Genomic DNA, 27,536 nt, shown 5'->3' on the forward strand with positions numbered 1-27,536 from the left:
ACCACATGGAGGCAAAAGGCTTTTAGTTTAGAAAGGTTGTGTCTGTTGGCACAGGCATGGTGGGTCGAAAGGCCTATTCCTGTGCTGTACTGTTCTTTGTTCTTTGTTTGAGCATGGAGTACATGGGGCAATCTGGAGAAATCGAGAGAGATATGATACTGGTACTTCTCCTCCACCGCACTCACTGCCCTGCAGTCAGTGGAAGAGAGCCTGAACCTCACTTTGTTCCAATGTTGAATCTATTCATTGAGCTGGTTCAAGGAGGTGAGAATAAGGAACCTTTCTGCCATCATTCCAATGCCAACCTTCTCCTTTCTCCTTCATGGAACTGAACTCTTTCAACAATTCCCACATGTCAAATGGAGTCTTGCTTGATAACAGCTTCTCCCAATTAACACTGCCTAGCTCCAGTCTATGGCTGGTGTAATTTATCCTCCCTACATTTTGTACCTTCTCGCAAGATCCTAACTTATCCTTGTTTATATCTATCTTCAAGCGTAATGAGTTGCGATCACTGTTTCCAAAATGCTGTCCCACTGAATGGTGAGTCTCCTGGGAGGGCTGATGAGCCAACACCAGGTCCAGGATGGACCCCTCCTCAAATTGGACTCACCACGTACTGTTTCAAGAAACCCTCTTGGATGCATTTAACAAATTCTGCCGCATCTAAGCTTCTGGTTCTAAGGGAGTGCCAGTCCGTATTGGGAAAGTTGAAGTCACCCACTACGATAACCCTGTTCTTACTGCATCTTTCCATAATCTGCCAAAACATTTGTTCCTCAAAGTCTCAGTGGCTGTTGCGGACACTGTAGTTTAATCCTATTTGAGCAATTGAAGCCATCTTATATTTGGGTTCTCCGCCAGTCTTTCCTTTCTGATTTATTGGTTGTAACATCCACTTTGGTTTTGCAATGCGCATCTGGATAAGGTTACATCAGTCCAAGCTCCTCATTCAGGCACAGCATTGACCTCTTTGCAAAGCCTCCATAACACAACAATAGGGGTGCAGTTGGTCTTCAGCTAGCAGGTGCTGTTGCACGGTCACACCATTATTCCCACACACCAAATGGTCTCTCAGTATCTCACTTCAGGTGGAACCAAAGTCATATGCCTGTCGAGTAAAACCAATAACATCTGAGAATTAGAGGAGACTTAAGGTTGTAATATTCTTGAACTAAATCCATCAACTCCTGCAAGATTTTAGCATCTGATATCTCAGGAAATGATAGGCTCCAAATAACTGAAAATGATGTGGGTCCACATGCTCGCTGGAGAATTACTCATTGCTTTTTGCTGTCTCCAATCCTGTCTGCCCAGAAAAAATGTATTCTTTCCACATACGGTGCCCAGCCTGTGTCAGCAAGATCGAACAAGTCAAACTTCCCAAGTAGCGGCATGATGCCAGATATGCCGATCCCCAACTCAATGAGAGCTGTTGCGAGCGAATATCTTCAGGGTCATGATTTTCTCTCATCACGACTGAAATAACTCCACAAAAGCTGATATCCCATCACCCAGGCCCCCTGTATTTCCATGGGCATAGCACATGACACTGACCGAGCTGGCTCAGAGCCGGCTCTGAGAGTGAACAGAGCCCCCAACACTCCTGTTTATATCTGTCAGCCAGGACTCCCTGTTTGGGCCAGGTTAACAGCCCCAATCAGGGAACTCATCCTCTATGGGATCCACCTGGCTATCATTGTTCCAATCACTACAGTCTTCAACAACTTCCCCTCACTTTGGGGAAGCCATTCAGTCAATGCCTTCAGAGCCTTGTCTCCTGGTTTAATCTTCTCTCATAGTTCTTCAGATTCATCTGGCGAGAAACTGTGCCCATCTAAGACTGGCAGCGCCATTGATGTTCCTGTGTTTGAGCTGGTGTTAATGTGGGAGTTTTGGTGTTTAACAGAAACTCAGGGCAGACTTCTTAGCAATTATTATAATATGTTTATTCTCACACAGAACATGGCAGTAAGGTAACAGAGCAACATGCTCTGCTTGCATCTTCATCAAACTCACTGCATGAAAATGTTTGGCTTCACACCCCGATTGCTTCTCCCACCAATCACCTTGAATGACTGATGTCGGGTTATCGAGCTCCTGCCAATGGCTACAATGCTCTCATTCGACTGTTTGGTGCTGTTATGGTTGTAAATGTTTCTCTCAAGTCTCCCCTCAGCCCGAGTGAGCTGGAAAATACAAATTGGTTTATAAAATGACCCCTACCATTGTCCCTCTGAAATGGTCCAAAACAGGAAATGAGGGTGAATTTGAACTTAAGTATGCAGAGGAAACACGAATGTGTTGCGGGAGGATGTGGTTCAAACTCTGAGCGAGTTAGTTTTAATTGAAAACTGATTTTTTCGATTTAGGACAATTCAGGGGAGAGTTTTGTGAAACGTTTGAAAGTAATGTGAATAATTTGTATCTCAGCATATGTAGTGGTTACAATCACGATAAAGACTGATGCATTCTGATGAAGAGTTGCCAGACTTGGAGCATTAACTCTGCTTTCTCCCCGTAGATAGCTGCGTTTCGCCAGCATTCACTGCTTCTGTTTCAAGAGAGAGACTGATGTGTGATAATTAAGTGAATGTCTACCTTACAGAGTGAATCGCTGTGTTTCTTATCCAGTTCAATGTTAACTGCCTGATTGTTCTCCAGACTGGAGTCTGATCTACGTCAGGTCCTGAAGGAAATGGATTTTACGATGGACAGTAAAACCTTTGTACTTCCTAATGTCAAAGCTGCTGTGATCAATCCGCGTCAGAGTGGTTCTTTAGAATTTCAGGTTACTGCCAATTTCTCTTGGGTAAGACCTTTCGCAATGCAGTGTTTAAAAATAATAGAATATGAAAAGATGAGAATATCTGCACGTTGATCATGTTACCATAATAATTAACTCCTGAGTAGGGTTCATGCAAGCGTCTTACTGCGACAGGTCAATAGGACTGTTAGAAAGATAGCCAGCACGGTGGCTCAGTGGTTAGCAATGCTGCTTCACAGCACAAGGGGCCTGGGTTCGATTCTGTTCTTGGAGAACTGTCTGTGTGAAGTTTGCACATGCACCCCGTGTCTGCGTGGGTTTCCTCTGGGTGCTCCGGTTTGCTCCCACAGTTCAAAGACGTGCAGTTTAGGTGAATTGGCCATGCTAAATTGCCCAGAGTGTACAGGGGTGTGTGGATTAGGTGCGTGAAAGTAGGATGGTTCTGGGGAGGAATGCTCCGTGGGATGGTGTGGGCTTGTTGGCCCGAAGGACCTATTTCCACACTGTAGGTAGTATGCGTGTGTGTGTGTGTGTGTGTGTGTGTCTGTATATGCGCGCGCGTGTGTGAATGGCAAGGGTTTGGATGGGGCATGTTTGGTGCAGAATGTGAACGTTCAGCATGAGAACTGAGTATCACTGGTGGTGAGTGATAGGGGTTTTGGTGCATTGAATGCCTGAAGAATATGTGGTACACTTGGTGTGAGATCTCAATGGAGGGAGCATTCACTGATCTTTTGATGCAGCCTAGGCACTGAGGTGCAATCTGATATGACAAGTGTAGAGTTGGATGAACAGAGCACGCTGAACAGCTTTGGAGGAGCAGGAAGGCTGACATTTCAGGTGTAGACCCTTCTTCAAAAATGGGGTAGCAGAAGGGGATTCTGAAATAAGAAGGGAGAGAGGGGGAGGTGCATAGAAGATGAAGAAGGGAGAAGATAGGAGGACAGGGGACAGACAGTTCAAAGAGGCAGGATTGGAGCCAATAAAGGTGTGTAGTTGGGGAGTTTGTGAAGGGACAAGTCAGTGCAGGGAGGATGGAGAGGAAAAGGAAGTAGGATGAGGCTAGTAAGTAGTAGAACAAAGATAATGGGGACTGCAGATGCTGGAGAATCGGAGGTAACAAAGTGTGAGGCTGGATGAACACAGCAGGCCAAGCAGCATCTCAGGAGCACAAAAGCTGACGTTTCGGGCCGAGACCTTTCATCAGAGAAGGGGATGGGGAGAGGGTTCTGAAATAAATAGGGAGAGGGGGGGAGGCGGACCGAAGATCAATAGAGGAGAAGATAGGTGGAGAGAAGAGTATAGTTGGGGAGGGGATAGGTCAGTCCAGGGAGGACGGACAGGTCAAGGAGGTGGGATGAGGTTGGTAGGTAGGAAATGGAGGTGCGGCTTGACGTGGGAGGAGGGGATAGGTGAGTGGAAGAACAGGTCGGGGAGGCAGGGACAAGCTGGGCTGGTTTTGTGGTGCAGTGGGGGGAGGGGACGGGCTGGGCTGCTTTTGGGATGCAGTGGGGAAGGGGAGATTTTGAAGCTGGTGAAGTCCACATTGATACCATTGGGCTGCAGGGTTCCCAAGCGGAATATGAATTGCTGTTCCTGCAACCTTCGGGTGGCATCATTGTGGCACTGCAGGAGGCCCTGGATGGACATGTCATCTAAGGAATGGGAGGGGAACTTAAAATGGTTTGCGACTGGGAGGTGCAGTTGTTTATTGAGAACCGAGCGGAGGTGTTCTGCAAAGCTGTCCCTGAGCTCCGCTTGGTTTCCCCAATGTAGAGGTAGCCACACTGGGTACAATGGATACAGTATACCACATTGGCAGATGTGCAGGTGTACCTCTGTCTAATATGGAAAGTCATCTTGGGGCCTGGGATGGGGGTGAGGGAGGAGGTGTGGGGGCATTTGTAGCACTTCCTGCGGTTGCAGGGGAAGGTGCCGGGTGTGGTGGGGTTGGAGGGGAGTGTGGAGCGGACAAGGGAGTCATGGAGAGAGTGGTCTCTCTGGAAGGCAGACAAGGGTGGGGATGGAAAAATGTCTTGGGTGGCGGGGTCAGATTGGAGATGGCGGAAGTGTCGGAGGATGATGCGTTGTATCCAGAGGTTGGTGGGGTGGTAAGTGAGGACGAGGGGGATTCTTTTAGGGCGGTTATTGCGGGGGCGGGGTGTTGCGGGAAATGTAAGGGCATTCTGGACCACTGCGGGGGTGGTGTTGTGGTCCTTGAAGAACGCGGACATCTGGGATGTGTGGGAGTGGAATACCTCATCCTGGGAGCAGATGCAGCGGAGGTGAAGGAATTGGGAATAGGGGATGGAAACCAAGCAGAGGCTTGGTGACCACTTTGCAGAACATCTCCGCTTGGTTCGCAATAAACAACCGCACCTCCCAGTTGGGAATATTTTTAACGCCCCCTCCCATTCCTCAGATGACATGTCCATCATGGGCCTCCTGCAGTGCCACAATGATGTCACCCAAAGTGCGCAGGAACAGCAACATATATTCCGTTTGGGAAGCCTGCAGCTCAATGGTATCAATGTGGACTTCACAAGCTTCAAAATCTCGCCCTCGACCACTGCATCCCAAAACCAGCCCAGCTCCTCCCCACCTCCCTAACCTGTTCTTCCTCTCACCTATCCCCTCCTCCCACGTCGAGCCGCAGCTCCATTTTCCACCTACTAACCTCATCCCACCTCCTTGACCTGTCCGTCCTCCCCGGACTGACATATCCCCTCCCCATCTCCCCACCTATACTCTCCTCTCCACCTATCTTCTCCTCTGTCCATCTTCGGTCCACCTCCCGCACTCTCCCTATTTATTTCAGAACCCTCTCCCCATCCCCATTTTCTGATGAATGGTCTAGGCCCGAAACGTCAACTTTTGTGCTCCTGAGATGCTGCTTGGCCTGCTGTGTTCATCCAGCTTCACACTTTGTTATCTTAAGTAGAAGAACAGATACTGGGCTGAAGGGTTTTCTGTATATACACACTGGAGGTCAGGGGTATTCAGTACAGGCACTGGGCTGTGGGGTGTTCAGTACAGACAGTGTGGTATGGGGTATTCAGTACAGTCATTGGGCTGTGGGGTATTCAGTACAGTCACTGGGCTGTGGGGTATTCAGTGCAGTCGCTTTGCTGTGGGGTATTCAGTACAGTCATTGGGCTGTGGGGTATTTAGTACAGACACTGGGCTGTGAGGTATTCAGTACAGTCACTTGGCTGTGGGGTATTCAGTACAGTCACTGGGCTGTGGGGTATTCAGTACAGTCACTGGGCTGTGGGGTATTCTGTACAGACACTGGGCTGTGTGGTATTCAGTACAGTCACTCGGCTGTGGGGTATTCAGTACAGTCACTGGGCTGTGGGGTATTCAGTACGGACACTGGGCTGTGGGGTATTCAGTACAGACACTGGGCTGTGTGGTATTCAGTACAGTCACTCGGCTGTGGGGTATTCATTACAGTCACTGTGCTGTGGGGTTTTCAGTACGGACATTGGGCCGTGGGGTATTCACTACAGGCACTGTAGGTCGGGGTTGCTTGCACCAGACACAGGGTCTTCCCTGTAGCCATGGAGATCTCCATCACTGTTGCGGAGGTGGTCCTGATGAATAAGACAGCCCTGCACACAGGGTGAAAAGTTCTTTTGAGATGGTGCCAGCTGCTGTTTTTCAATGAGGCACCCTGTGATTGACACTTCATTACCCACTCCTACTCACCCATTCGACGTGCCCCACACCCTGAGGTCCTATCGCTGTCGTGGCTTTTCATTGTGTGGGAACAGCACCCCGACATGTGCCCACACCGTGATGAACACTTTGAGAATTAACTCCTGCCCATCACTAAAAACAGAGGGTTGAGGGTGCTCCAAGCCCACAGACTGCTTTTTCTTTCTGATTCCCAGTATCAAATCCGGACATATTGATGAACTGTGGAATGCTGGGAACATCCCGAGGTAATAACTGTTGTGATAGACACATTCATTAAAAATGAAGGTTTTAATGACAGACTGTGAAATCCCTTAAAACCCACTTTTTGCCTTGTACAACCTGTCACCGCGGGATTATTAAAAAACAATAGTTTCACTGTAGGCGGCTTGTTCAGCAAAAGACGGTTGAAACCATTTTAAAATAATCTCATTCTCATTGTGCAGGTGGGCCCTGATGGTCAGGCGAAGTTCACTGCTGTTCGCATTTATTTGACATTTCAGTTACCTCTGTCCAGCGATGCAAGGGCCGTTGTCATTCAGTTGCAGAACCAAACGTTAATCCAGGTAATGGAAGGGACCCACTGGCTGTGAGCCTGTATTGGGATGGATTGCAGACTGTCAGTGTTTCTGTTTGTCATTCACTTTGTGGATGGAATCTGAGGATTATTTACTCTTTCTCTGTAACCAGCTCTGTCTGCAGGATTTGTGACAAGGAGCTTCCTTTCTTCATCTAAAGGACTTAACTTTACAAACATTGTGACATTAGCTGCGTACACCTGAGTTCTCCCACCCCATGCACTGTGAGAATAAATCTGTTCATTCACCAAACGTGGAAGTACAGGAGAATATGACTGATCCAGGTTGCGTGTGGCCATGTAGCCACAATCAGGATGTTACTGAATGGAAAGGGCTGAGACAGGGGCCTCGATATCAATGGGGAAATGGGGAGGGTGTGGGGAGCCGAGCAGTGAGTGAGGGAACGGACAAGGCTGGGGCGGTACAGCTCCGAGTGATGTTACTCGGAGGGACACATTTCCATCATTCTGCACAGACCCCTGAGTGACAGTCAGCCCGAAAGAGCAAACATGTCAGTGGGGATGAAGTTGCCCAGCTGATGGCAGAAAGTGAGAGAGATGAATGAGCCCTTGAACGATAACTGAGGAAATGGATTGGCTCACAGCTTATCGTGGCCACACCTTGTAAATACAAATACAAATACACCATTTATTATTCAGAAGGAATGAAGTCGATTGTTGGAAACTCACCATCACATTGCCCTGGTGTCATGCCATTGACCCCTGTGTCACACCTGGGTGCCCCTTTCCGAGATGGTCAGGTCATGATCCCTGTCGAAATAAAAAAAATCAAAGAACTGCAGATGCTGTCAATCAAGAAACAAAACAGAAATTGCTGGAAAGGTTCAGCAGGTCTGGCAGTGTCTGTGAAGGAGAAAAGAGAGTTAATTAGATTAGATTCCCTGCAGTGTGGAAACAGGCCCTTCGGCCCAACAGGTCCACACTGCCCATTGAAGCAAACGCCCCCAGACACATCCCGCTATAACCCACACACCCCTGAACACTACTGGCAATTTAGCACGGCCGATCCACCTGAACTGTGCATCTTTGGACAGTGGGAGCAAACCGGAGCATCCAGAGGAAACCCATGCAGACACGGGGAGAATGTGCAAACTCCACACAGACAGTTGCCCAAGGCTGGAGTTGAACCTGGGTCCCTGGCGCTGTGAGGCCACAGTGCTAACCACTGAGCCACCGTGCCGCCCAATGTTTCGGGTCCAATGACCCTTCCTCAGAGGATGTACAAATGTCTAGGAGAAGGGTGTAAAGTGATACTGTCTCCATACAGGGAGCCACCTCCCTCAGAGGAAGGGTCACTGGACCTGAAACATTAACTCTGTTTCTCCCTTCACAGACATTGCCAGACCTGCTGAGCTTTTCCAGCAATTTCTGTTTTGTTTCCTGATCCCTGTCTCTCTGGTTGAAGATGTGGACTTTTTCTGTCCTATCATGTTCCTCTTTTTGCCATCGTTGCTCATGGCCCTGCAGCATGACACTTGGTATGAGAGTCTGGGACTGGAAATGTCAGGCTCACAGCCTGCAGCCTGACTTAAAGCTGGCAGAGGGGAGAACCTGTTCTGTAACAGTGTGGAATAGATGTGACGGCCTGGTTCGAAATCCTGCCACTGTGTCATGTTGGGTTGATGTGCTTAAACTGATTCTGTTGGATCTGATCAAGAAATGGTCACAAGCAAAGAACCTTATTTTGTTATAATGATTAACTTTAATCATTCAAAGACCACATAGTAAAGGCAAATAGCGATTCACACCTCTTTCTTTCTTTCGGGGACCCCTCAGTGACAGCTGGCCTAAAGAATCGATCTCAGTTTCCACGGCACCATTTCTGAACCTGGTCCGATGGTGTAGTTCCACCAGTCGGGCAAAGGCCCTGATATTAATCCTATTCTGCGTATCATGCTACATACTGTATCAGCCTCTTCTGAGTACTTTCCCAAGCATTCCTGAGACCAAATCACCATAATACCGATGGGATGGCCCAATTGTAAATACTGCCACAGGGCAGGGTCGCTGGGAACTTATTCCAGTGAACCATGAGGGAGACTATACAGGTTGCTATATAATTCTCATCATGTGATTGAGCCTCACGCTATTCCTTCAGATTTGTTGCTGTGGTAAGTCGGTAATGAATGGATAAGTGACAAGGCGGTCATTATCATGGACAAGGTTTCTTATCTTCTTAGTTCGGGCTGTTGAATGGGGATTGTTGATGGGCTGAGCACTGAGGAAAGGCTGTAATGTTTGAACTTCCAGCTTTATTTCTTCATTTTCTATTGAAAATGAAGAAGTTCTGCAATGTGTAACTTTTAACTTTACTTCATATGTTTTACACTGGACTATAATTACTGCAATATTTCACTCTGAACTTTGTTCTTTCTTCCTACCTTGTTTGTCAGATTCTGTCCCTGGGCGCTTTACCTAAAATGTCACCTTGTGTGGAGATATTATCACTTTACACCTTACTCCTGTACTTTTGTACTTGAGCACACATGGCACTAAAATCAAAATCTGTTGTCTGGTGTTTCTCTGTAAATTCTCCGGACCTGCGCCATCCTGCTGCAGTCACTGTTGAAAGCTTTGGATTTTGGGAGGAGTCTTTGTGTTAAACAAGGTGCACAGTGGGAGTGGGGGAAACATGAGTGAGAATTTATCAGCACCCCGTCATCAATATCAGAGGGTGACTGGGCGTCATCATCCGGCACAGGGTTTTACACCCTCTGCCCCTCAATGTCCCCCAAATGAGTGTGTCTGTGTTTCTGTTTCTGTCCCTGTGTACGGTGTTGCTCTGTCTCTCTGAACTCCCACTCGAGTGAAGTCACTGATGTACTTTAATGTTTCAGTGAGCCCAGCACTACAGCTTAAGGCAGGGCTGGCAGAAAGCTTTATGGAGGGTCTGGAGTTAGCGTTCCCTCACTTCTGGAATTGCAGCCCCTCAGGTAACATTTGTTACAATGAGGAAACCTCCTCTTCTCACCCTCACCTCAGAAATGACAATCACTGAAATGTTTCTGTGTGTTATGTAAATCCGAAGTGAGTATATTTTCACTCATGCATTTTGTGTGTTGTTACAGGGCCAGGAGAGGAAGCTCACTTCTCCCGATGTAACAATTCAAGTGGGGAGTTCGACTATTGATGATCTCAGTGCCCCTCTGACAGTTACATTTCAAGAACTGACTTTCTTGGTGAGATAAACCTCAACAATATGATGGCGCTGAGCCTGTGAGCAGTCAGGTCTGATTGGGTTGTGCAGCACAGTCCAGATCATCTCCAGTGTTGATGAACAAATTAAACTGAATGACCCAGAAACTGTTTAGTCCTTGTGCTGTAAATGGAGCACTGTCCAGGCAGGTTTGGAGGATTTGGAACTGATGTCCTTGTTTCTTTAAGATCCATCAGAAGCTCTGATAAGCAATGAGGGTGTGGATGCACTATGATGCTGTACAAGTGAGGATCGCTGCACCTTGTGAGATATTTTCCATCACTTGTCCCCTGAAATTCCTCTGGAGAATTTAGAATGGAGGACCTGGGACAGGACAGAATGATTGTCCATTCCATGCATATGGGTCTGGCACCATCCAAAATCACATGGTCAGAGGGATTTCTCTGGTACAGCATTCCACAACGTTCCTGGTAAAACAGGTGGTTCACTTTGGGGCAGGTGACCCTGTTTATTTCAGTTTTGTTGAGCTTGGGGGAAACGTTAACTCAAAATGCCCAAGTTCTGGTTTGACGCATTTATGAAATGTAATTGATCACAAATGCCCCTTATACCCGACATGCCGAGGATATCAAAGGCAGAAAGAAATTCAATGGGATGATTTCCTCATTTCCATCAATCGGCCCATGGCCCACAACAGCCACAATTTCAGATCAACACAAGGACAGAGACTCAGTGTCGACAGCTGCTGCCCCATTGGCCATCCAAAACACCGAAAAAAATCCCATTTACAGCCTGAGTGACTCTGAGACTCAGGGAGAATCACCTTGATCAGAGCTACACAATCTCACCTCAGTTCCCTGACAGTAGCACCTTCGTCTTGCCTGTCCTTAGGGAATTGTGGTGAGCTTCCACTTGAATCTCTCCAAGACTATTGAGGTTTGGAGCTGTCATCTTTCCTTCAATAGGCCAATCCCTGTTACAGGAAAATTATTTCCACAAGTTGGGTAGGAGCACTCGGCACAGGCTACATTTTCCCAATATTATGGAGACAGGTCAGGGGGTGACTGGCTTGGTAAAACAGCCTGAATCCCTGACAAGTCGCTCCTTCACCCTGTCCAGGGGTGACTTCCCTGTGATAAGAGACTGGAGCTATCACAGGACTGAACTACAGCTTCCACAGAGATGGCCTCACAATGAGGCAACACATGGACCTGAGCAGTGACCATTCTCCTGGAGTTCTGCAATTTTCCTGGCCTGGCACAGGCCCCGCCGTCTGTCAGGAGTTGTGTAACATGGTGGAAGGGGTCTCTCACAGGGAGTCAGTGGGTCACGGATAACTGATATAACTGACAGAATCGGGGAGATACAATGCTCACAGTGATCCAGGAGTAGATCTTTCAAAGGGATCACTGTCCAGCCTGAGGCTCCTCACAGTACTTTGCATCGTTCTCATCACTGAAGAGAGAGGAATTTGTGAGCCTCCCTATTTTAAGGTGAAGGTGCGTTCTCTCCCTTCTCCAGCAGCAACATCCTCTCCCAGTGACACTGCTGTCTGTTCGCTGCTTCAGACCCTCCTGTTGGGCCTTGTACTTCCTGGTAAATTTAAAGATGGTGACTGGGAAGATGACCAATTAGGGATCTGCTTCATGTTAAAAGATAACAAGGTGTAGAGCTAGATGAACACAGCAGGCCAAGCAGCATCAATGGAGCAGGAAAGCTGATGTTTCAGGCCTAGACTCTTCTACAGAAAAGGGTTGAGGCCCGAAACGTCAGCCTTGCTGCTTCTCTGATGCTGCTTGGCCTGCTGTGTTCATCCAGCTCTACACCTTGTTATATCGGATTCTCCAGCATCTGCAGTTCCGGCTATCTCTGCTTCATGTTAAATTGCTTTGGTAGGAACATTGAGGTCGTGCCCAAGCTCTGGAATATTCAGCCCAATAATTTCACAGGTGCCATCACATTTCCTCCTACGTCTCTGTGTTACCCTGTTAGACAGGCTAAAGAGAAATGTCTCAATATGTTTGCATCTACGCAGCTGATTCAAACGTGTTATTGTTGGTGAATCTAATGTTGTGATTTATCTTTTCCATTTTAGCCAAATCCCACGCCATGCCATGTTTTCAGTTCAAGTGGAAATGGTGCGTAAAGATTTTTTAAAAATCTGACATCACTCAATACATGAATGTGTAAATGAGACCATGATTCTAAAGATTAATAATTCTCCAATACAGGCACCTTCGATCAGAATGGATGTAAGACCGTCCAGAATGGAGTGAATAACAAAACGGATACGATCACTTGCAGATGTCACATCCTGAGTTTCTTCTTTGAATTAACACTGGAATCGAAGGTAGGAATCATGCTCATCTCCAAACTGTAAATTAACTCTGATCTCAGTTCCATTTGGCCTGGAAGATGAGACAGGTGGTCACATCCTTCCTGCAGTTTAATGCAACTCTGCCCAAGACTTGAAAGTCCCTCTGCAACACATTTTGTAGCTCTTCCGCCCCAATCTCTGTGCTTATTTTAAAAATGTTTCAAAAAACAGCAATGTAACAATAGCTCAGGCTCTGAGTTTGGATGAACCCTCTGCTTGAAATCCCATTCTCACTTTGATACCAATGCCCATATATGGGTTTTCAATGGGACTCCCAACTCTCTTGCTGTGCCTGAGCTCCCGCGAGTGCAGACAGTACAGGAAAATCACTCGTTTTTATCCTCTGTTACAAAATGTAGGTGTTGCTGGCTGTACCAACAATTATTGCCTGTCCCTAACTGCCCTTGAGGAAGTGGTTGTGTGCTGCCCACAAGGCCCTCCATAATCCTTATCACCACAACGCTGACAGGAAGGGAGTTCTGTGATTTTCTCATGGTTGTGAACAAGCTCTGATACATTGCCAAATTGGGTCGTGTAGGGCTTGATCAGCAACTTGTAGTTGTTGTTGTTTTCATGAATCTACTGGCCTTGTCCTCTTAGGTGGTCCGTGTAGCATTTTTGAAAGATGCTTATTAAGGAGCTTTGCTGAGTCGCAGCACTGTATTTTATATGTGGTACTCAGTGCTGCCACTGTGAGCCAGAGGTGGAATAAAATGAATGTTGAAGGTGGTGGATGGAGTGCCAGTCAAGTGGGTTCCTTTATCCTGGGTGTTGTCAAGCTTCTTACATGTTCTTGGAGCAATGTCTATGCAGGCTTGATGAAAGATTTGTGATGTTCACATATGTCAATATCATTTTAAGAGTTTGGTTTTCAAACTGTTGGCATACGGGTGTTGGCTACTTTGTCAAGGGTTTCTAAGAAAGCAGTCAGAGTCTGGCAGAGTTAGCGAATCCAGTCTGTGCGGGAGAGCAGGTCACTGCAAACCTCTGCTGTGTGAATGGAGGATTGTTGATACAATGGGTTCACGAGAGGTGGAATAAATATTGAAAAATATTAGTTTGCTTTTGGTTTTGACTTAGGGCAGGTCAGGAGGAACTGTGAATGCAGGCACCTTCAATCAGAATGGATGCAACTGGATGGTAATGTATTTTCACACCTAAATAGACGTAAAGAAAAGTTCAAGGAAAGCGTGATCATTTTGGTGTAAAAGTTGAGCTTGTGAAACCTCCAGACCAGGAGTGTTTGATTCAAAATATGCAAATAATTAAAAGTCTGAGAAAGTTTTGGCTTTCAGTTGCATGAGTTTTCATGTCAGAAGACTTGGCAGCCCACTGTTAAAAAAAAAGGAAGCAGCAGTTAATTTGCATTTAAAGATTTGATGTACAAGAGTAATTTCTCTGGATTTGAATCATTGCTAACTAATAACTAAAGGATTGGAGGACAGTTTGTTGTGCTGTTTTTAAAAGGTCTGTTGAACTACATTATTTATTTAGACAGTTTTTTTTCTGTTGTTTTTGTTTCATAACCTTCTGTTTTATTGCTGAAGAGAACTGCAGCCTTTTGGGTCTGTGGTTCGGTAAATGAACCCCACTTTAAATTAAAGCTTATGTGAATTATCCATCCAACCAGATTGCATTCTGGGATCTTACCTGTTCAGAGATAACATCAGCTGAGATCATAACAAAGATAAGTGGAGAGTATCCCATAGGAACCCTGAGTTAGGTCTTGTAGACAAGCCTACAAGTACAGAGGTGAGTTACTCACAGTAGAATTCCTGGTCGCTGACCTGCTTTTCCAGGAACAGTATTTACATAGCTGATTAGTCCCAGTTTCTGGTCACTGCTAAGCTCATGATGTTAAAAGCGAGGAAGCCTCTCTGATGAAGGGTCTAGGCCCGAAACATCAGCTTTTGTGCTCCTGAGATGCTGCTTGGCCTGCTGTGTTCATCCAGCCTCACATTTTATTATCTTGAAGTCAGCAATAGTGATGTCTTTGAATGTCAGGGGCAGATGGTTAGATTCCCACTTGTCGGAGGAGACCACTGTCTGGTACTTGGACTGAATATCGTTCCACTTCTCAGCTGAAGGTGAATGTTGGTCAGGTCATGTTGCACATGGACACAGACTGCTTCAGTAGCTGAGGAGTTTTGCGTTGTACTGAGAGTGAACATCCTCACTTCTGCCGTTATGATGGAGGGAAAGTCATGTATGAAGCAGTGAAATCAGGTTGAGCCGAGGACACTGTCCTATGGACGTCCTGCCATGTGTCTTTGGACTGAGATAACAGATTTCCGATAACCACAACCATCTTCCTTTGTGCTTGGGATGTCACCCGCCACTGGAAAGAATTCCCCTGATTCTCAGAGAATCCAATTTTGTTGAGGCTCCATAATGCCACACATGATTAAATCCTGCCTTGATATCAGGGGCAGTCACTATCACCTCAGTTCTGCTCTTTTGTAAACATTTGGACCAAAGCTATAATTATGTCAGAAGCTGTGGGTCCTGTGGTACCCAAACTCAGTGAGTAAGGTATTACTATAAGTGCCATTTGAGAGCACTATTAACCAGACCTGCTGTGATTATCAAAAAGAGACGGCCGGAGCTGTAATTGATGGAGTTGGCTTGGTCCTGGCTACTGTGGACAAGACATATCTGGGCATGTTCTAAATTTCCCTGGAAGTGGCAAGACTGTACATACACTCAGACAGCTTGGTTAGGGCTGTGGCTAGCTCTGGAGATCTTAACCTTTGTGTTCAGGTTTGTATCCAGGGCCATCAACAGCTTCTTATCATCACACAGAGTGAATCTAATTATCTACAGACTGGCATCTCTGATGCTGGGAATGTCAGGTAGAGGCCAACATGGATTTTCCACTCAGCGCTTTGAGCCAAAAATAATGAAAATGCTTCAGTTTTGTCTTTTGCACTGACATTCTGAGCTTCCTCATTATGATGCTGGGGATATTTGTGAAGCCTCCTACTCCAGAGAAAAGTCCAATTGTCTACCTCCATTCAGCATCAGGACCTTAGGGCTTAGAGTTGACCCATTGCTTTTGGGATCACTTCCCTATGTCTATTGCAGGCTGTCTACACTGCTTGGCATGTAAGTAGTCCTGTGTTGTCGAATCACCAGGTTGACACCTCATTTTTAGGAATGTCCATGTTCTGTTGATTGACACTTTATCCTGGGAATACGTTTTGGATTCTGGAAAGTGTACTCCAGCACAACACTGGCTTTTCACATACAGCGAGCTTTCCCAAGGTTTCTCTCAGATCTAAGCTTGTTCAGCTGCATCAAGCAAACACTACTTGTGAGATTAAATGATCTCACTTTGTACTGCCCTGAGTTATTGATGTCTCACAGGCCTCTTCAGAGCCACACCATGGCTACCAGTACGTACTTTTGCTCAGATTTAATTGTGTGGCTGCTTAGCATTTGCTAACGGCCCTTACTCTGCCTGAAGCCACTTCTATGCTCTGGCATCCTCTCAGTTACACCTACTGGTGGCTCCCAGAGATTCCTTAATCCTCACTATGCGCAGCTGTCAAACAAGTGCTGGGACTTCTCTTCCTGATCCCGAACTACAGGACCTGCCTGTACCTACAGCCACTTCCTTACCCCAGTGCAGTGTAAAGCAATCTTCCAACATGGAGGGAGATTGTAGGAACTGAAGATGCTGGAGAATCTGAGATAACAAAGTGTAGAGCTGGATGAACACAGCAGGCCATGCAGCATCAGAGTAGCAGGAAGACTGACATTTCAGGCCTCAACTGAAGAAGGGTCTAGGCCTGAAGCATCAGCTTTCCTGCTGCTCTGATGCTGCTGGGCCTACTGTGTTTTTCCATTTCAACACCGTGTTATTCCATCATAGATCCTGCTTTTCACTGAATCTCTCTCTTTCTCTCCCACTGCTTTACTAACTGAAACTGGCTGCAACTCTTCAGCTGCTGTTCAGTTTCCTTAGAGCTGTTTTGCATGATTTATCAAAACCCCTCAACAAGTCCCACCTTAGTTCCTAGATAGGATTGAATTTTGCAACCATTGTAACAGTCAAAACAGACTTTCACTTACAGAGCATAAAGTTAAGCTTAATTTTCACACATGCGTGTACTGTATCAACAAAAATATGAAAGCTTCATTTAAACAGAAAGCAAGTGCATGTAACGATTAGAATGAGGAAGATTTGAATACTGGCCCATTTTGACGTACCAGCACGTTTTTAGTGATTTTCCTTTAACACTGTTATGAATGTTTGAGCTAAGGCCACAGCCACATTATCCAACCTCTCATGAGCTGTAGATGTACCTAAATCTTTCATTTATTTTGCAAACACCAATGTGATAAATTCTGATTTTTAGTCACTCAGGCAAAAATGCTATCTTTGTGTTCAAAAAAATCCCTGCTCCAAATAATATTCCCTTTTGATGTTTTGAGAAAGTTACTGAGATTTTGCACGTTGAAATGTTTTGGATTCCTGTTGGCTTTGGTCGTTGATCACTTGGAGATCTATCACATTGTCCTCATCCCCTTTCGAATGCACTTCATTGACATCTTTCCCAGCGGTGTCAGTAACTTCCTTCTTCTCCACCTTCACTTCTCTTTCTAACTCTTTAGCCTTTCGGGTAATTTATGAGCCACATCCTTCCCAGCATTCTGGGCTGTTTCTTTTACACTTCTCTATTGATAGAAAACTCAATGGGTCCATTCCTTTGGCTGTGGAAAACATGTATTTCTGATTGTCAATCAGCTTCAAAATGATCTTCCTTAATCACTTGCTTTGTAACAGAATTTGATGCGTTATTTTGGTTTGTGTCGATTCATTCGATCAGCGCGAAGGGACTCTTGCTTTCTTTACCCAAATCATTTCTAGTTTCCCTGAGAAACATTCCACAGCATTCTGGACACATTCATTTTCCAGCTTGTGAAGTTTTAAAAATGCAAACTTAATTTCCACTTGTTTCATAATTTCCTCCCACTTTTGTTTTCTCGCTTAGTTTGCAATTCATTCTCAAATTTGTTGATTTTTTAAAAATTCAACTCTTTGGTCAGTTTCGTTGCCCCAGTTTCAGAGTTGTCTAAAAAATCCCATCTACAAGTTTAACCACTTGGCATGATAATTCCATTCATTTTTTCGATAGGTTATCCCGAATCCTTAAATTTGTCTTCACTCATTCAAAAAATGGAGCTTTTCTTTCACATTGAACATCTCATCATTCTTGTTCTCCAGTCTGCACGAGCATATCGTCCATCTTGGTCTTCAATTCTGCTCTGAACCAACTATTCTGAGCCATCAGCAATTCCTTCTCCTGTTCAAGGCATTTGTTTCAATACCTCAGAGTGGCTTTTGATTTTTGACATTTTAAATTGAAGATCAATCTTTGCTGAATTTCCTTCCACGCGATTTTTATCGAGACATTTTTCGTCCTCACTCAAGTGTTTCATTTCCTGTGACTGACTCTAAAGTGATCTCACCAGTTTCCCTTTTTCTTCTGCAATTCATCATTTGAGCATAGAAGTTGATTCTCCACATTGATCAGTTTTTCCTGTAATTGTTCATTTTCAGCAAAAGGCTTCTTGGGTTTGGCCACAGTAAGTGTGGAGAGTTTGGGTGAGATCAGCATGATCAGGAACTGCAACAGCACACTCACTGCTGTCTGATTGACTGCGCTAGGCAAGTCATTACCCATATATCCATACCATATCCATCTCTCCAAAACCGAGGAATAATTTCCACAATTTAATTTCATTTATTCAACATTTTGTAAGTTAACTTTGTAGAATACAAAAGGAATTTAGAATAACAACAGTTGGAAAACATAACGAAATAATGGATACAGTAACTATAACTGATTAACTGTTCCAATGTAGTAAAATCCCATAAACACACCCCTAGCAAAAAGGCAAATTTAGACACAGAATCTCACATGAAGTTCTCCAATCCAGAAGGAAAAAAGCATCAAGAGAAAATTTAATGGGTGTGGCAGCTAGGAGTCATTCACTGAAGCTTCCAATTCTTTTGAGACCTCAAGGGTTTTGATGTTAATGAAAAAACTAAAACTCAGAAATCTTGATCTGTGAGATCTGGCCACACTCATTCAGGCTGCATAAATAATCCCATGCTCTTTACTTAAGTTGTCTTCAGTAGCCAGCACGGGACCTCTGCCTTACACCCTCTCTTCAAAAGAAAAAGCCAGGATTAAATAATCTTTTAAAGTGACAGCATCATCACACATCCATCCTTAAAAAAACCCCATCAATATAAAAAGATGATCTCGTTTTTAAAATCCTTAGTCTTACTCCATACTGGTACTCTCCAGTACATTTGCATTATGTAGACTGTAAGCATGCAAACATTCATTACTACATTTTATTTCAGTCCGTTTCCACCCACCACCTAATGCCTCCATCTTTCTTCACCAAAGCTGCAACAGCATGTCAGCAAATACATTTTCTCATCCTGCCACATGTATAATTCCCAAATTGAATGGCTGCAGCAAGAAGCTCCATCTAAACAGTGTAAGCTTTTTTTCCTTAAATCTCTCCAAAACTTTAATGAGTTATGATCAGTGTATACAATTGTCTCTGACACATTACTGATAATATAAATGTTGAAATGTTGTCACACCAACACTAGCCTCAAGGTTTCTTACTCAATCATGGGATATCTCTGTCGATGAGTATTCAATTTTCTGGAAAAATATCCGATTGGTCTTTTCATGTTCATACCGTGTTCTTGTAAGAGTACGACGCCAACACTTACATCACTCAGATTGACAGCCTCCTTGAATGGCTTTGCAGAATTAGACGTGGCTAACCTTGGGGCAGTGGTTAACACAGGTTTCTGGCTGTCAAATGCCTTCTGATAGTCCACCATCCGCTTATATTTTCACTCCTTCTTCAGTAAGTTAGTCAGCAGCACACGCACACTGCTAAGATTCGGTACAAATTTCCAATAAAAACCAGTCAGTCCCAGGAATGAGAGTACTGCCCTCTTCATCCATGGTTTAGGAAACTCCCCATTAACCTTTGTTTTCACATCCTGTGGATGCAATAATATATCCCAGGAATGTGATTTGGGCTTTTGCAAACTCATTCTTAGCCAGGTTGTCAACCAAGCCTGCCTCCTGAAGTCCACCTACATATTCCAATAAATGCTGCAGAGGTTCTTTCCACATGTGATTAAAAATCACCAGGTCATCGATGTACACTGCATAATTGAGTAATCCATAAATGACTTTATTGGTTAGTCTTTGACATGTGGCTGGTGCATTTTTCATACCAAATGGTATGACTTTAAATGGGTATAGTCCATTCAATGCCACAAAAGCTGAAATTTTCTTTGCTTTTTCAGACAACGGTAGCTGCCAGTATCCTCGGAGTAAGCCCAACTTAGAAACATAAGTTACTTGTCACGCATTCTCAAAAGTCTTCCGAATGCAAAATAGGATATGAATCAGACTTTGTAATTGCATTGATTTTGCAATAGTCCGCACATAATCGTTGCCTACCATCTGGTTTTGCCAGTATTACTATGGGTGATCTCCAGTCGCTGCACCGCACTTCAATTAAGTTGTCTTTCAGCACGCGTTCGATCTCTTTTTGAACCTGTGCCAACTTTAGAGAGTTAAGTCTTTTAGGAAGTTGCTTAATTGGAACAGTATTTGCCATATTTACATTGTGCCTAATTAGATTAATATTCCCCAGTTTATCCCCACATATTTCCCTATGTGATTGCAGTAAGTCTTTCAGGTCATTTCAACTTTCCTTTGGAAAGTAATTCAATAATTTATCTGAAGTTTTGAGAACTTCCTCATTGTCAAATGTAATTTAAGGCATGTCCAATTAAGAATCCTCTGAATTTGATTCTTTACTCTGTGTTGTAACCAGTACCACATTTCTCCTTTTTATTTCCTTCCCTATGAAAATATCCTTTGAGATTATTAAAATGACACACTGTGTGATATTTCTTTCCATCGGACCTTCTTATCAAATAATTCATCTCATTCAATCTCCTTTCCATTTCATAATGCTTGCTTTTAAAGGCTCATCTATCCCCAGAAGTAACATTAACACTTTATCTCCACTAGCAAAATTGTGAATTTTTGATTTCTTGTGTGCTTCCTGTTTCATCATATACTGTGCTACTTTTAAATGCTGTCTGGCCAACTCACCTACACTATTTAATCTTTCCCTGAAATTTGACACATAGTCCAAATGTATGGTCTCTGAAATCTGACTCACCAATTTCTCCTTAATTAATTCCAGTGTTCCTCTCACCTCATGCCCAAAAACTAGTTCAAATGGACTGAACTTGGTAAATTCATTTGATGCATCCCTAATTGCAGAAAGTATTAATGTAATTCCTTTATCACAATCCTTTAAATAGCTTCGACTATAAGCCCTCAATATGGTCTTGAAAGTTTGCTGCCACCATTCTAATGCTCTCTGTGATTCAGGAAAGGATGCAGTGGATTTGAATTATTTTATTCTTAAGCTATCCATAACTTCATTGAATAATTTTGATGTAAAACCTGACCCTTGATCTGATTGTACCTCTGTGAATAATCTGTATCCAGTGAAAAATTTGAGCAACTCTACTACAATTCTTTTAGCTGTGATACTGCATAATGGAATGAACTCTGTAAAACTAGTGGGCGCATGCATTATTATCAACAAATATTGATCTATCCCATTTGTTTCAGGTAGGGTTCACACGCAATCAGTTAAGATCCTTGTAAAAAAGTTCCTCAGATGCAGGGATGGGTATTAAAGGTGCTGGTTTTATCACAGCCTAAGATTTTCCAATTATCTAACATGAATGGCATGTCTGGGCGTACATGGAATAGTATAGGTTAGCTGGGCTTGAGATCGATATGACAGGTCGGCACAACATCGAGGGCCGAAGGGCCTGTACTGTGCTGTAATGTTCTATGTTCTATGTTCTTGTACGGTCCAGGCGAGTAAAAATGGTTTTGTATTTTGGCTTGAGTTTTCCTTAACCCTGAATTACCTGTCACTGGTAATTCATGCGCTACCTGCAACACTTCCTTTCTATAACCCACTATTAATACTACTTGATGAACTTCCATCCATTTCTCATCAGCCTGAATATGTAATGGTCTCCATTTCCTCATCAAGACCTTATTTCTAAAATAGTAACATTCTGGGTTTGATTCAGATTTTCCTTCTGCGTATGCTTTTTAATACAATTACTTCAGTGTTCCATCTTTCTTCTGTAAGTCAGTTAATTTCTCTGAGCTAAAAATATCCATTTTGTCCACCATCAGGTCTGTTTTTTTTCTCTCAACCACTTGACAATTCTACTTCAGTTTTATTAACTTTATTCTTTGATTTGTCCTCCTGATTCAACTGGTGGCTTTGTGACCTTGTTATCACACATTCAGGAAAAAATCCCAGGATGTACTTCCTATAATACCTCTGTTGCCTGATTGTCCACTGGCTTTTCAACCACAGTAGTCGTCACTCCTACGTGCGAGCCAGCTATATTGTTACCAAGGACAAATTGTTTTCCTGGAGTCGAGAGTTTTTGCAGTGCTCCTACCACCACTTCTCCCCAGACACTGCAACATCACTTTATATAATGGAACACTTCTTTACTCTCCATGAACTCCACATAGAATCCCTCCAGTGTAGAAACAGACCTTGTGGCCCTACAAGTCCACACTGATCCGTTCCCCTATGTAATCGGCACATCCCTGAACACTATGGGTAATTTAGCATGGTCAATCCACCTAGCCTGCACATCTTCGGACTGTGGGAGGAAACCGGAGCATCCCACCCCCACCCCACCCCCACCAACCACACCCCCCCACCCCCCGCCCAGAGGAAACCCGAGCAGACAGAGGGAGAATTTGCAAATTCCACACAGACGGTCACCCGAGGGTGGAATCAAACCCAGGTCCCTGGTGCTGTGAGGCAGCAGTCCCAACCACTGAGCCACCGTGCCACCCCTTTAAGATTCGAACCTGGGTCCGCAGAACATTATCTGGCTCTCTGGATTAACAGAGGCATATTACCACTTTTTCTGGTAATCGTCCTTATGAATTACATGTGTTATCTCAGCATCAAGGATTGACATGCTCCCATATCTCTTAAAGTTGTAATTTCTTTACCTGATCCTCTCGGCATCTGTGAGTAAACCTTGCCCTCCTAAGTAAATGCTTGAAAAATCCTTCGACCTTCTATATTCTGGAGCAGCATTTTAGCTTCCACTGTGCTTTCTTTTACCACTTCAATAAAACTCGCTGGCTTATCCAGTTTTCCCAAATTCTTCTTCCCAGTGCTTCTTCTAAACCTCCAACACTGCAATTTCATGTGGCCTACTTCATTACGGTGAAAACACCTGAGATTTTTACTTCCCTTTCCCCTCATGGCTGGGTGATAAATTTTCTTTATTATCTTCAATTAGATCATCTTTTCTCTTACCACGCGAGGATGCCTCTTTTCTCCAATTTTTATCCATCGCAGATTGAGATTGCTGTCGGAAGGCGAGGTAATGGCCTAGTGGTATTATCGCTAGACTGTTAATCCAGACAATATTCCAGGAACCCGAGTTTGAATCCTATCGTGACAGATGGTGGAATTTGAACTCATTAAAATAGTTAGAATTAAGAATCTACTGATGACCATGAACCGATTGTTGGAAAAACTCATCTGATTCACAAATGTCCTTTCAGGAAGGAAACTCCCATCCTTACCTGGTCTGGCCTACATGTTACTCCAGACCCACAGCATTGTGGTTGACTCTGAACTGCCCTCTGGGCAATTAGGGATGGGCAATAAATGCTGTTTGTCCAGCGATGCCCTCATCCTGTGAATGGAGAAAGAGAGAAAAGAAACTACACTTCTCATTTTCCTGAGTTCTGGTGTCAGGTCACAAGCTTGAAAATGTTAACTCTCTCGTTTCCCTCTCAATGGATGCTGCTGGCCATGTTAATCGTTTATCTGCTTGTCCTCAGGAGAGCATTGAGCTCTTTATTTTTTGAGACACGGTGTGATCGTCTGTTGTCAAACAGTGTCACCTAAGTTATCAGGGCAATTGGCGTTTTCTTATTTTTGTTTCTAGTTAATGTGTGCACCACAAATAGATAAACCTCGTTTGCTTAATCACTGAGCACACGGTATAACAGCTGCAAACATGCGGAAATATCAAAAAATATTTATGTATGAATCTTTGATTTAGGATAAATTGTAATTATTTTATCATGTTTTTTACAGGATATTTTTGACATTTTTCCAAGTAATGAACCATTTAAAATGACAACATGGAGTAACCATACTATTCATGTCGATGTCACCACACCAGTGACAGGCAGCCCTTGTGAAACACCCCTGGTAAGCTACAATAATCATACACAATCTCAATTCCATTCTGCACATCTACTTGATTGAAAAATTACCTGATGTTGTAAATTTCTACTTTAGGAATCAACCACCAGCATGTTCTCTTCAGCAGGTAAATAAATGTTTTCATAAAATCTATTATTCTAATCTGGAGAATGTCTATTGAAAGTAAAAGCAGTTTAAATAGAGAAGCTACAGTGTGTTCAGCAATTAAGCGGACATTAATAATCAATTCTGTGATATTTCCGGGTATATGATTGTTGTGCGATAGATGGACTTTGCTAAAGCACATTGAGATCTGCTGTACTTGGACCAATGTCAGAGAGCTCCGTCAGAAATTTTAACTCTGCTCAATTGCATATCCATTGCAGGAAATATTAGCAAAAGCCCTAATGGATATGAATGTTTGAAAATAAAAAAAAAGGTTATGGCTGATCTGATCTTGGCCTTCGCTTTCCTGCCTATTCACTTTGAACCTCACCTCCCTCGTGAATTAATAATCCAGGATCAGGTTCTCAGCAGTTTGAGTATTCAAATCCAACTGCTCATTAAGATTGTCTACTTTGGTGAGGATCTCATCATAACCTGTCTGGGACATAATAAAAGATTTTCCCATTGATTACTCACTGCATAACAATGTGAAGTAGGTCTTTCCACCAATGACCCATCCAAAGAATTTGCAGATTTTGGGCACTGTCAGGAAAACAGACTTTTGCATGAATATTCTGTTGCCAGTGATCACAAATCACTCCTTATTAACGGAATTGAATTAATCAAATGCATTTGTCGCCCTCAATATGGGACTAAGCAGTGACTCCATAGGGACTGGGAGGGCCAAACATGTAGAAGGAACTCCCTGCACTGTTCATGCTATTGGTCTAATATGGAGCTGGTGCCATGCATCCAATTATTGCATGTGTCATTTTATAAAGCAGCAGTGATTAGTGAACTGTCTGAAAAGTCCAGTACCTCAAAGGGGTACGGAAATGATCCTGTTCCAGGAAAATTAAGCACTGTAATGCTCTTTGTTGCTTTACTGAGAGAGCGTGGCTGCTAGTAACAGATGGTGGAGGTTCAACATGGCTTCTTTCAGCTCTTAGATTTAGATTTAAGCTTTATTATCACATGTACTCAAGAACAGAGACACAGGAGTACAGTGAAAAGAGTATAATGTCAGCACAAATGGTGCCAACTTAAGCATAAAGGTAGCTGGTATAAAAACATAGGTACAAAGTAGTGACAGAGAAGCAAAAGTTAACATGACAGCCCTTCCGAGTTTCCAGCAGAAAAATAAAGGAATTCAGGTAAAAGTTCAACAGTCTTTCTTCAGTGCACTCCCTGCAAGTGCTCAATCACATCTGCTTTAGCCCACTCTCCAGGAAAACTGTGGGGTTACTGCTCTTGATATCGCAGGTGCCGGGAGACTTCTCTCACCAACATTTCTAACCATGCTGTGCTCAGGCCCACAGACACCACCTGGAGCCCACAGACCCCTCCACACACCGGACCTCCAGCCGACCCCACCTGGAGCCCACAGATCCCTCCATACACCAGACCTCCAGCCGACCCCACCTGGAGCCCACAGATCCCTCCACACACCAGACCTCCAGCCGACGCTGCCTGGAGCCCACAGATCCCTCCACACACCAGGCCACCAGCCGACACTGCTTGGACCCCACAGAACCCTCCTCACACCGGACCTCCAGCCGACACCACCTGGAGCCCACAGATCCCTCCACACACCAGACCTCCAGCTGCTTGGACCCCACAGATCCCTCCACTCACCAGACCTCCAGCCGACGCTGCCTGGACCCCACAGATCCCTCAACACACCAGGCCTCCAGCTGACACCACCTGGGGCCCACAGATACCTCCACACACTGGACCTCCAGCTGACACCACCTGGAGCCCACAGACCACTCCACACACTGGACCTCCAGCCGACACCACCTGGAGCCCACAGATCGCTCGACACACCAGGCCACCAGCCGACACTGTTTGGACCCCACAGAACCCACCTCACACCGGACTTCCAACCAACCCCACCTGGAGCCCACAGACCCCTCCACACACTGGACCTCCAGCCGACACCACCTGGAGCTCACAGATCCCTCCACACACCAGACCTCCAGCCAATCCCACCTGGAGCCCACAGATCCCTCCACACACCAGACCTCCAGCCGACACCACCTGGAGCCCACAGATCACTCAACACACCAGGCCACCAGCCGACACTGCTTGGACCCCGCAGAACCCTCCTCACACCGGACCTCCAACCGACCCCACCTGGAGCCCACAGACCCCTCCACACACCGGACCTCCAGCCGACCCCACCTGGAGCCCACTGATCCCTCCACACACCAGACCACCAGGTGCTTGGACCCCACAGATGCCTCCACGCACCAGACCTCCAGCCGACGCTGCCTGGACCCCACAGATCCCTCAACACACCAGGCCTCCAGCTGACACCACCTGGACCCCACAGATCCCTCAACACACCAGGTCTCCAGCTGACACCACCTGGAGCCCACAGACCCCTCCACACACCAGGTCTCCAGCTGACACCACCTGGAGCCCACAGACCCCTCCACACACTGGACCTCCAGCCGACACCACCTGGAGCCCACAGATTGCTCAACACACCAGGCCACCAGCCGACACTGCTTGCACCCCACAGAACCCACCTCACACCGGACCTCCAACCAACCCCACCTGGAGCCCACAGACCCCTCCACATATTGGACCTCCAGCCGACACCACCTGGAGCCCACAGATCCCTCCACACACTGGACCTCCAGCCGACACCACCTGGAGCCCACAGACCCCTCCACACACTGGACCTCCAGCCGACACCACCTGGAGCCCACAGATCGCTCAACACACCAGGCCCCCAGCCGACACTGCTTGGACCCCACAGAACCCTCCTCACACCGGACCTCCAACCAACCCCACCTGGAGCCCACAGACCCCTCCACACACCGGAACCCCAGCTGACACCACCTGGAGCCCACAGACCCCTCCACACACCGGACCTCCCACTGACCCCACCTGTAGCCCACAGATCCCTCCACACACCGGACCTCCAACCCACCCCACCAGATCGCTCCACACACCAGGCCACCAGCTGACACTGCTTGGACCCCACAGAACCCTCCTCACACCGGACCTCCAACTGACACCACCTGGAGCCTACAGACCCCTCCTCACACCCGACCTCTAGCTGACACCACCTGTAGCCTACAGATCCCTCCACACACTGGACCTCCAGCTGACACCACCTGGCGCCCACAGACCCTTCCACTCACCGGACCCCCAGGCGACACCACCTGGAGCCCACAGACGCTGCCACACTCCCTTGATGCCAATCTATCTGCTGTCACCTTTCTTCCCCTCGCAACAGAAGGTGAGTAAAAACCAAACTAATAACTAAACAAGCAAGCAAAACTAAAGAAAAATGAGAAATGGAGCAGAAAAATAGAAAAGTCTTGTGGACAAGCCTGGTCCGCTGCCATCATTTCAGGGAAATTCGTGAAGAGAGATCCAACCTACAGCCTTTCATCTCCAGCATGAG

The 27,536-nt window shown here is 45.4% G+C and overlaps 1 protein-coding gene across 1 annotated transcript in view; it reads left to right on the forward strand.

Annotated features, from left to right (window-relative positions):
* Window positions 1-27,536, forward strand: part of LOC125459918 (uncharacterized) — a 79,977-nt gene that overhangs the window by 16,599 nt on the left and 35,842 nt on the right. The window contains exons 10-16 of the mRNA XM_059651527.1: window positions 2,665-2,812; window positions 6,913-7,032; window positions 10,133-10,243; window positions 12,317-12,359; window positions 12,453-12,571; window positions 23,840-23,956; window positions 24,047-24,077. Of these exons, the coding sequence (XP_059507510.1) occupies window positions 2,665-2,812; window positions 6,913-7,032; window positions 10,133-10,243; window positions 12,317-12,359; window positions 12,453-12,571; window positions 23,840-23,956; window positions 24,047-24,077 (689 nt within the window). The remainder of the gene's footprint in view (window positions 1-2,664; window positions 2,813-6,912; window positions 7,033-10,132; window positions 10,244-12,316; window positions 12,360-12,452; window positions 12,572-23,839; window positions 23,957-24,046; window positions 24,078-27,536) is intronic.

Source organism: Stegostoma tigrinum, chromosome 16, assembly GCF_030684315.1.
Source record: "Stegostoma tigrinum isolate sSteTig4 chromosome 16, sSteTig4.hap1, whole genome shotgun sequence".
NCBI classification, from domain to species: Eukaryota; Metazoa; Chordata; class Chondrichthyes; order Orectolobiformes; family Stegostomatidae; genus Stegostoma; species Stegostoma tigrinum.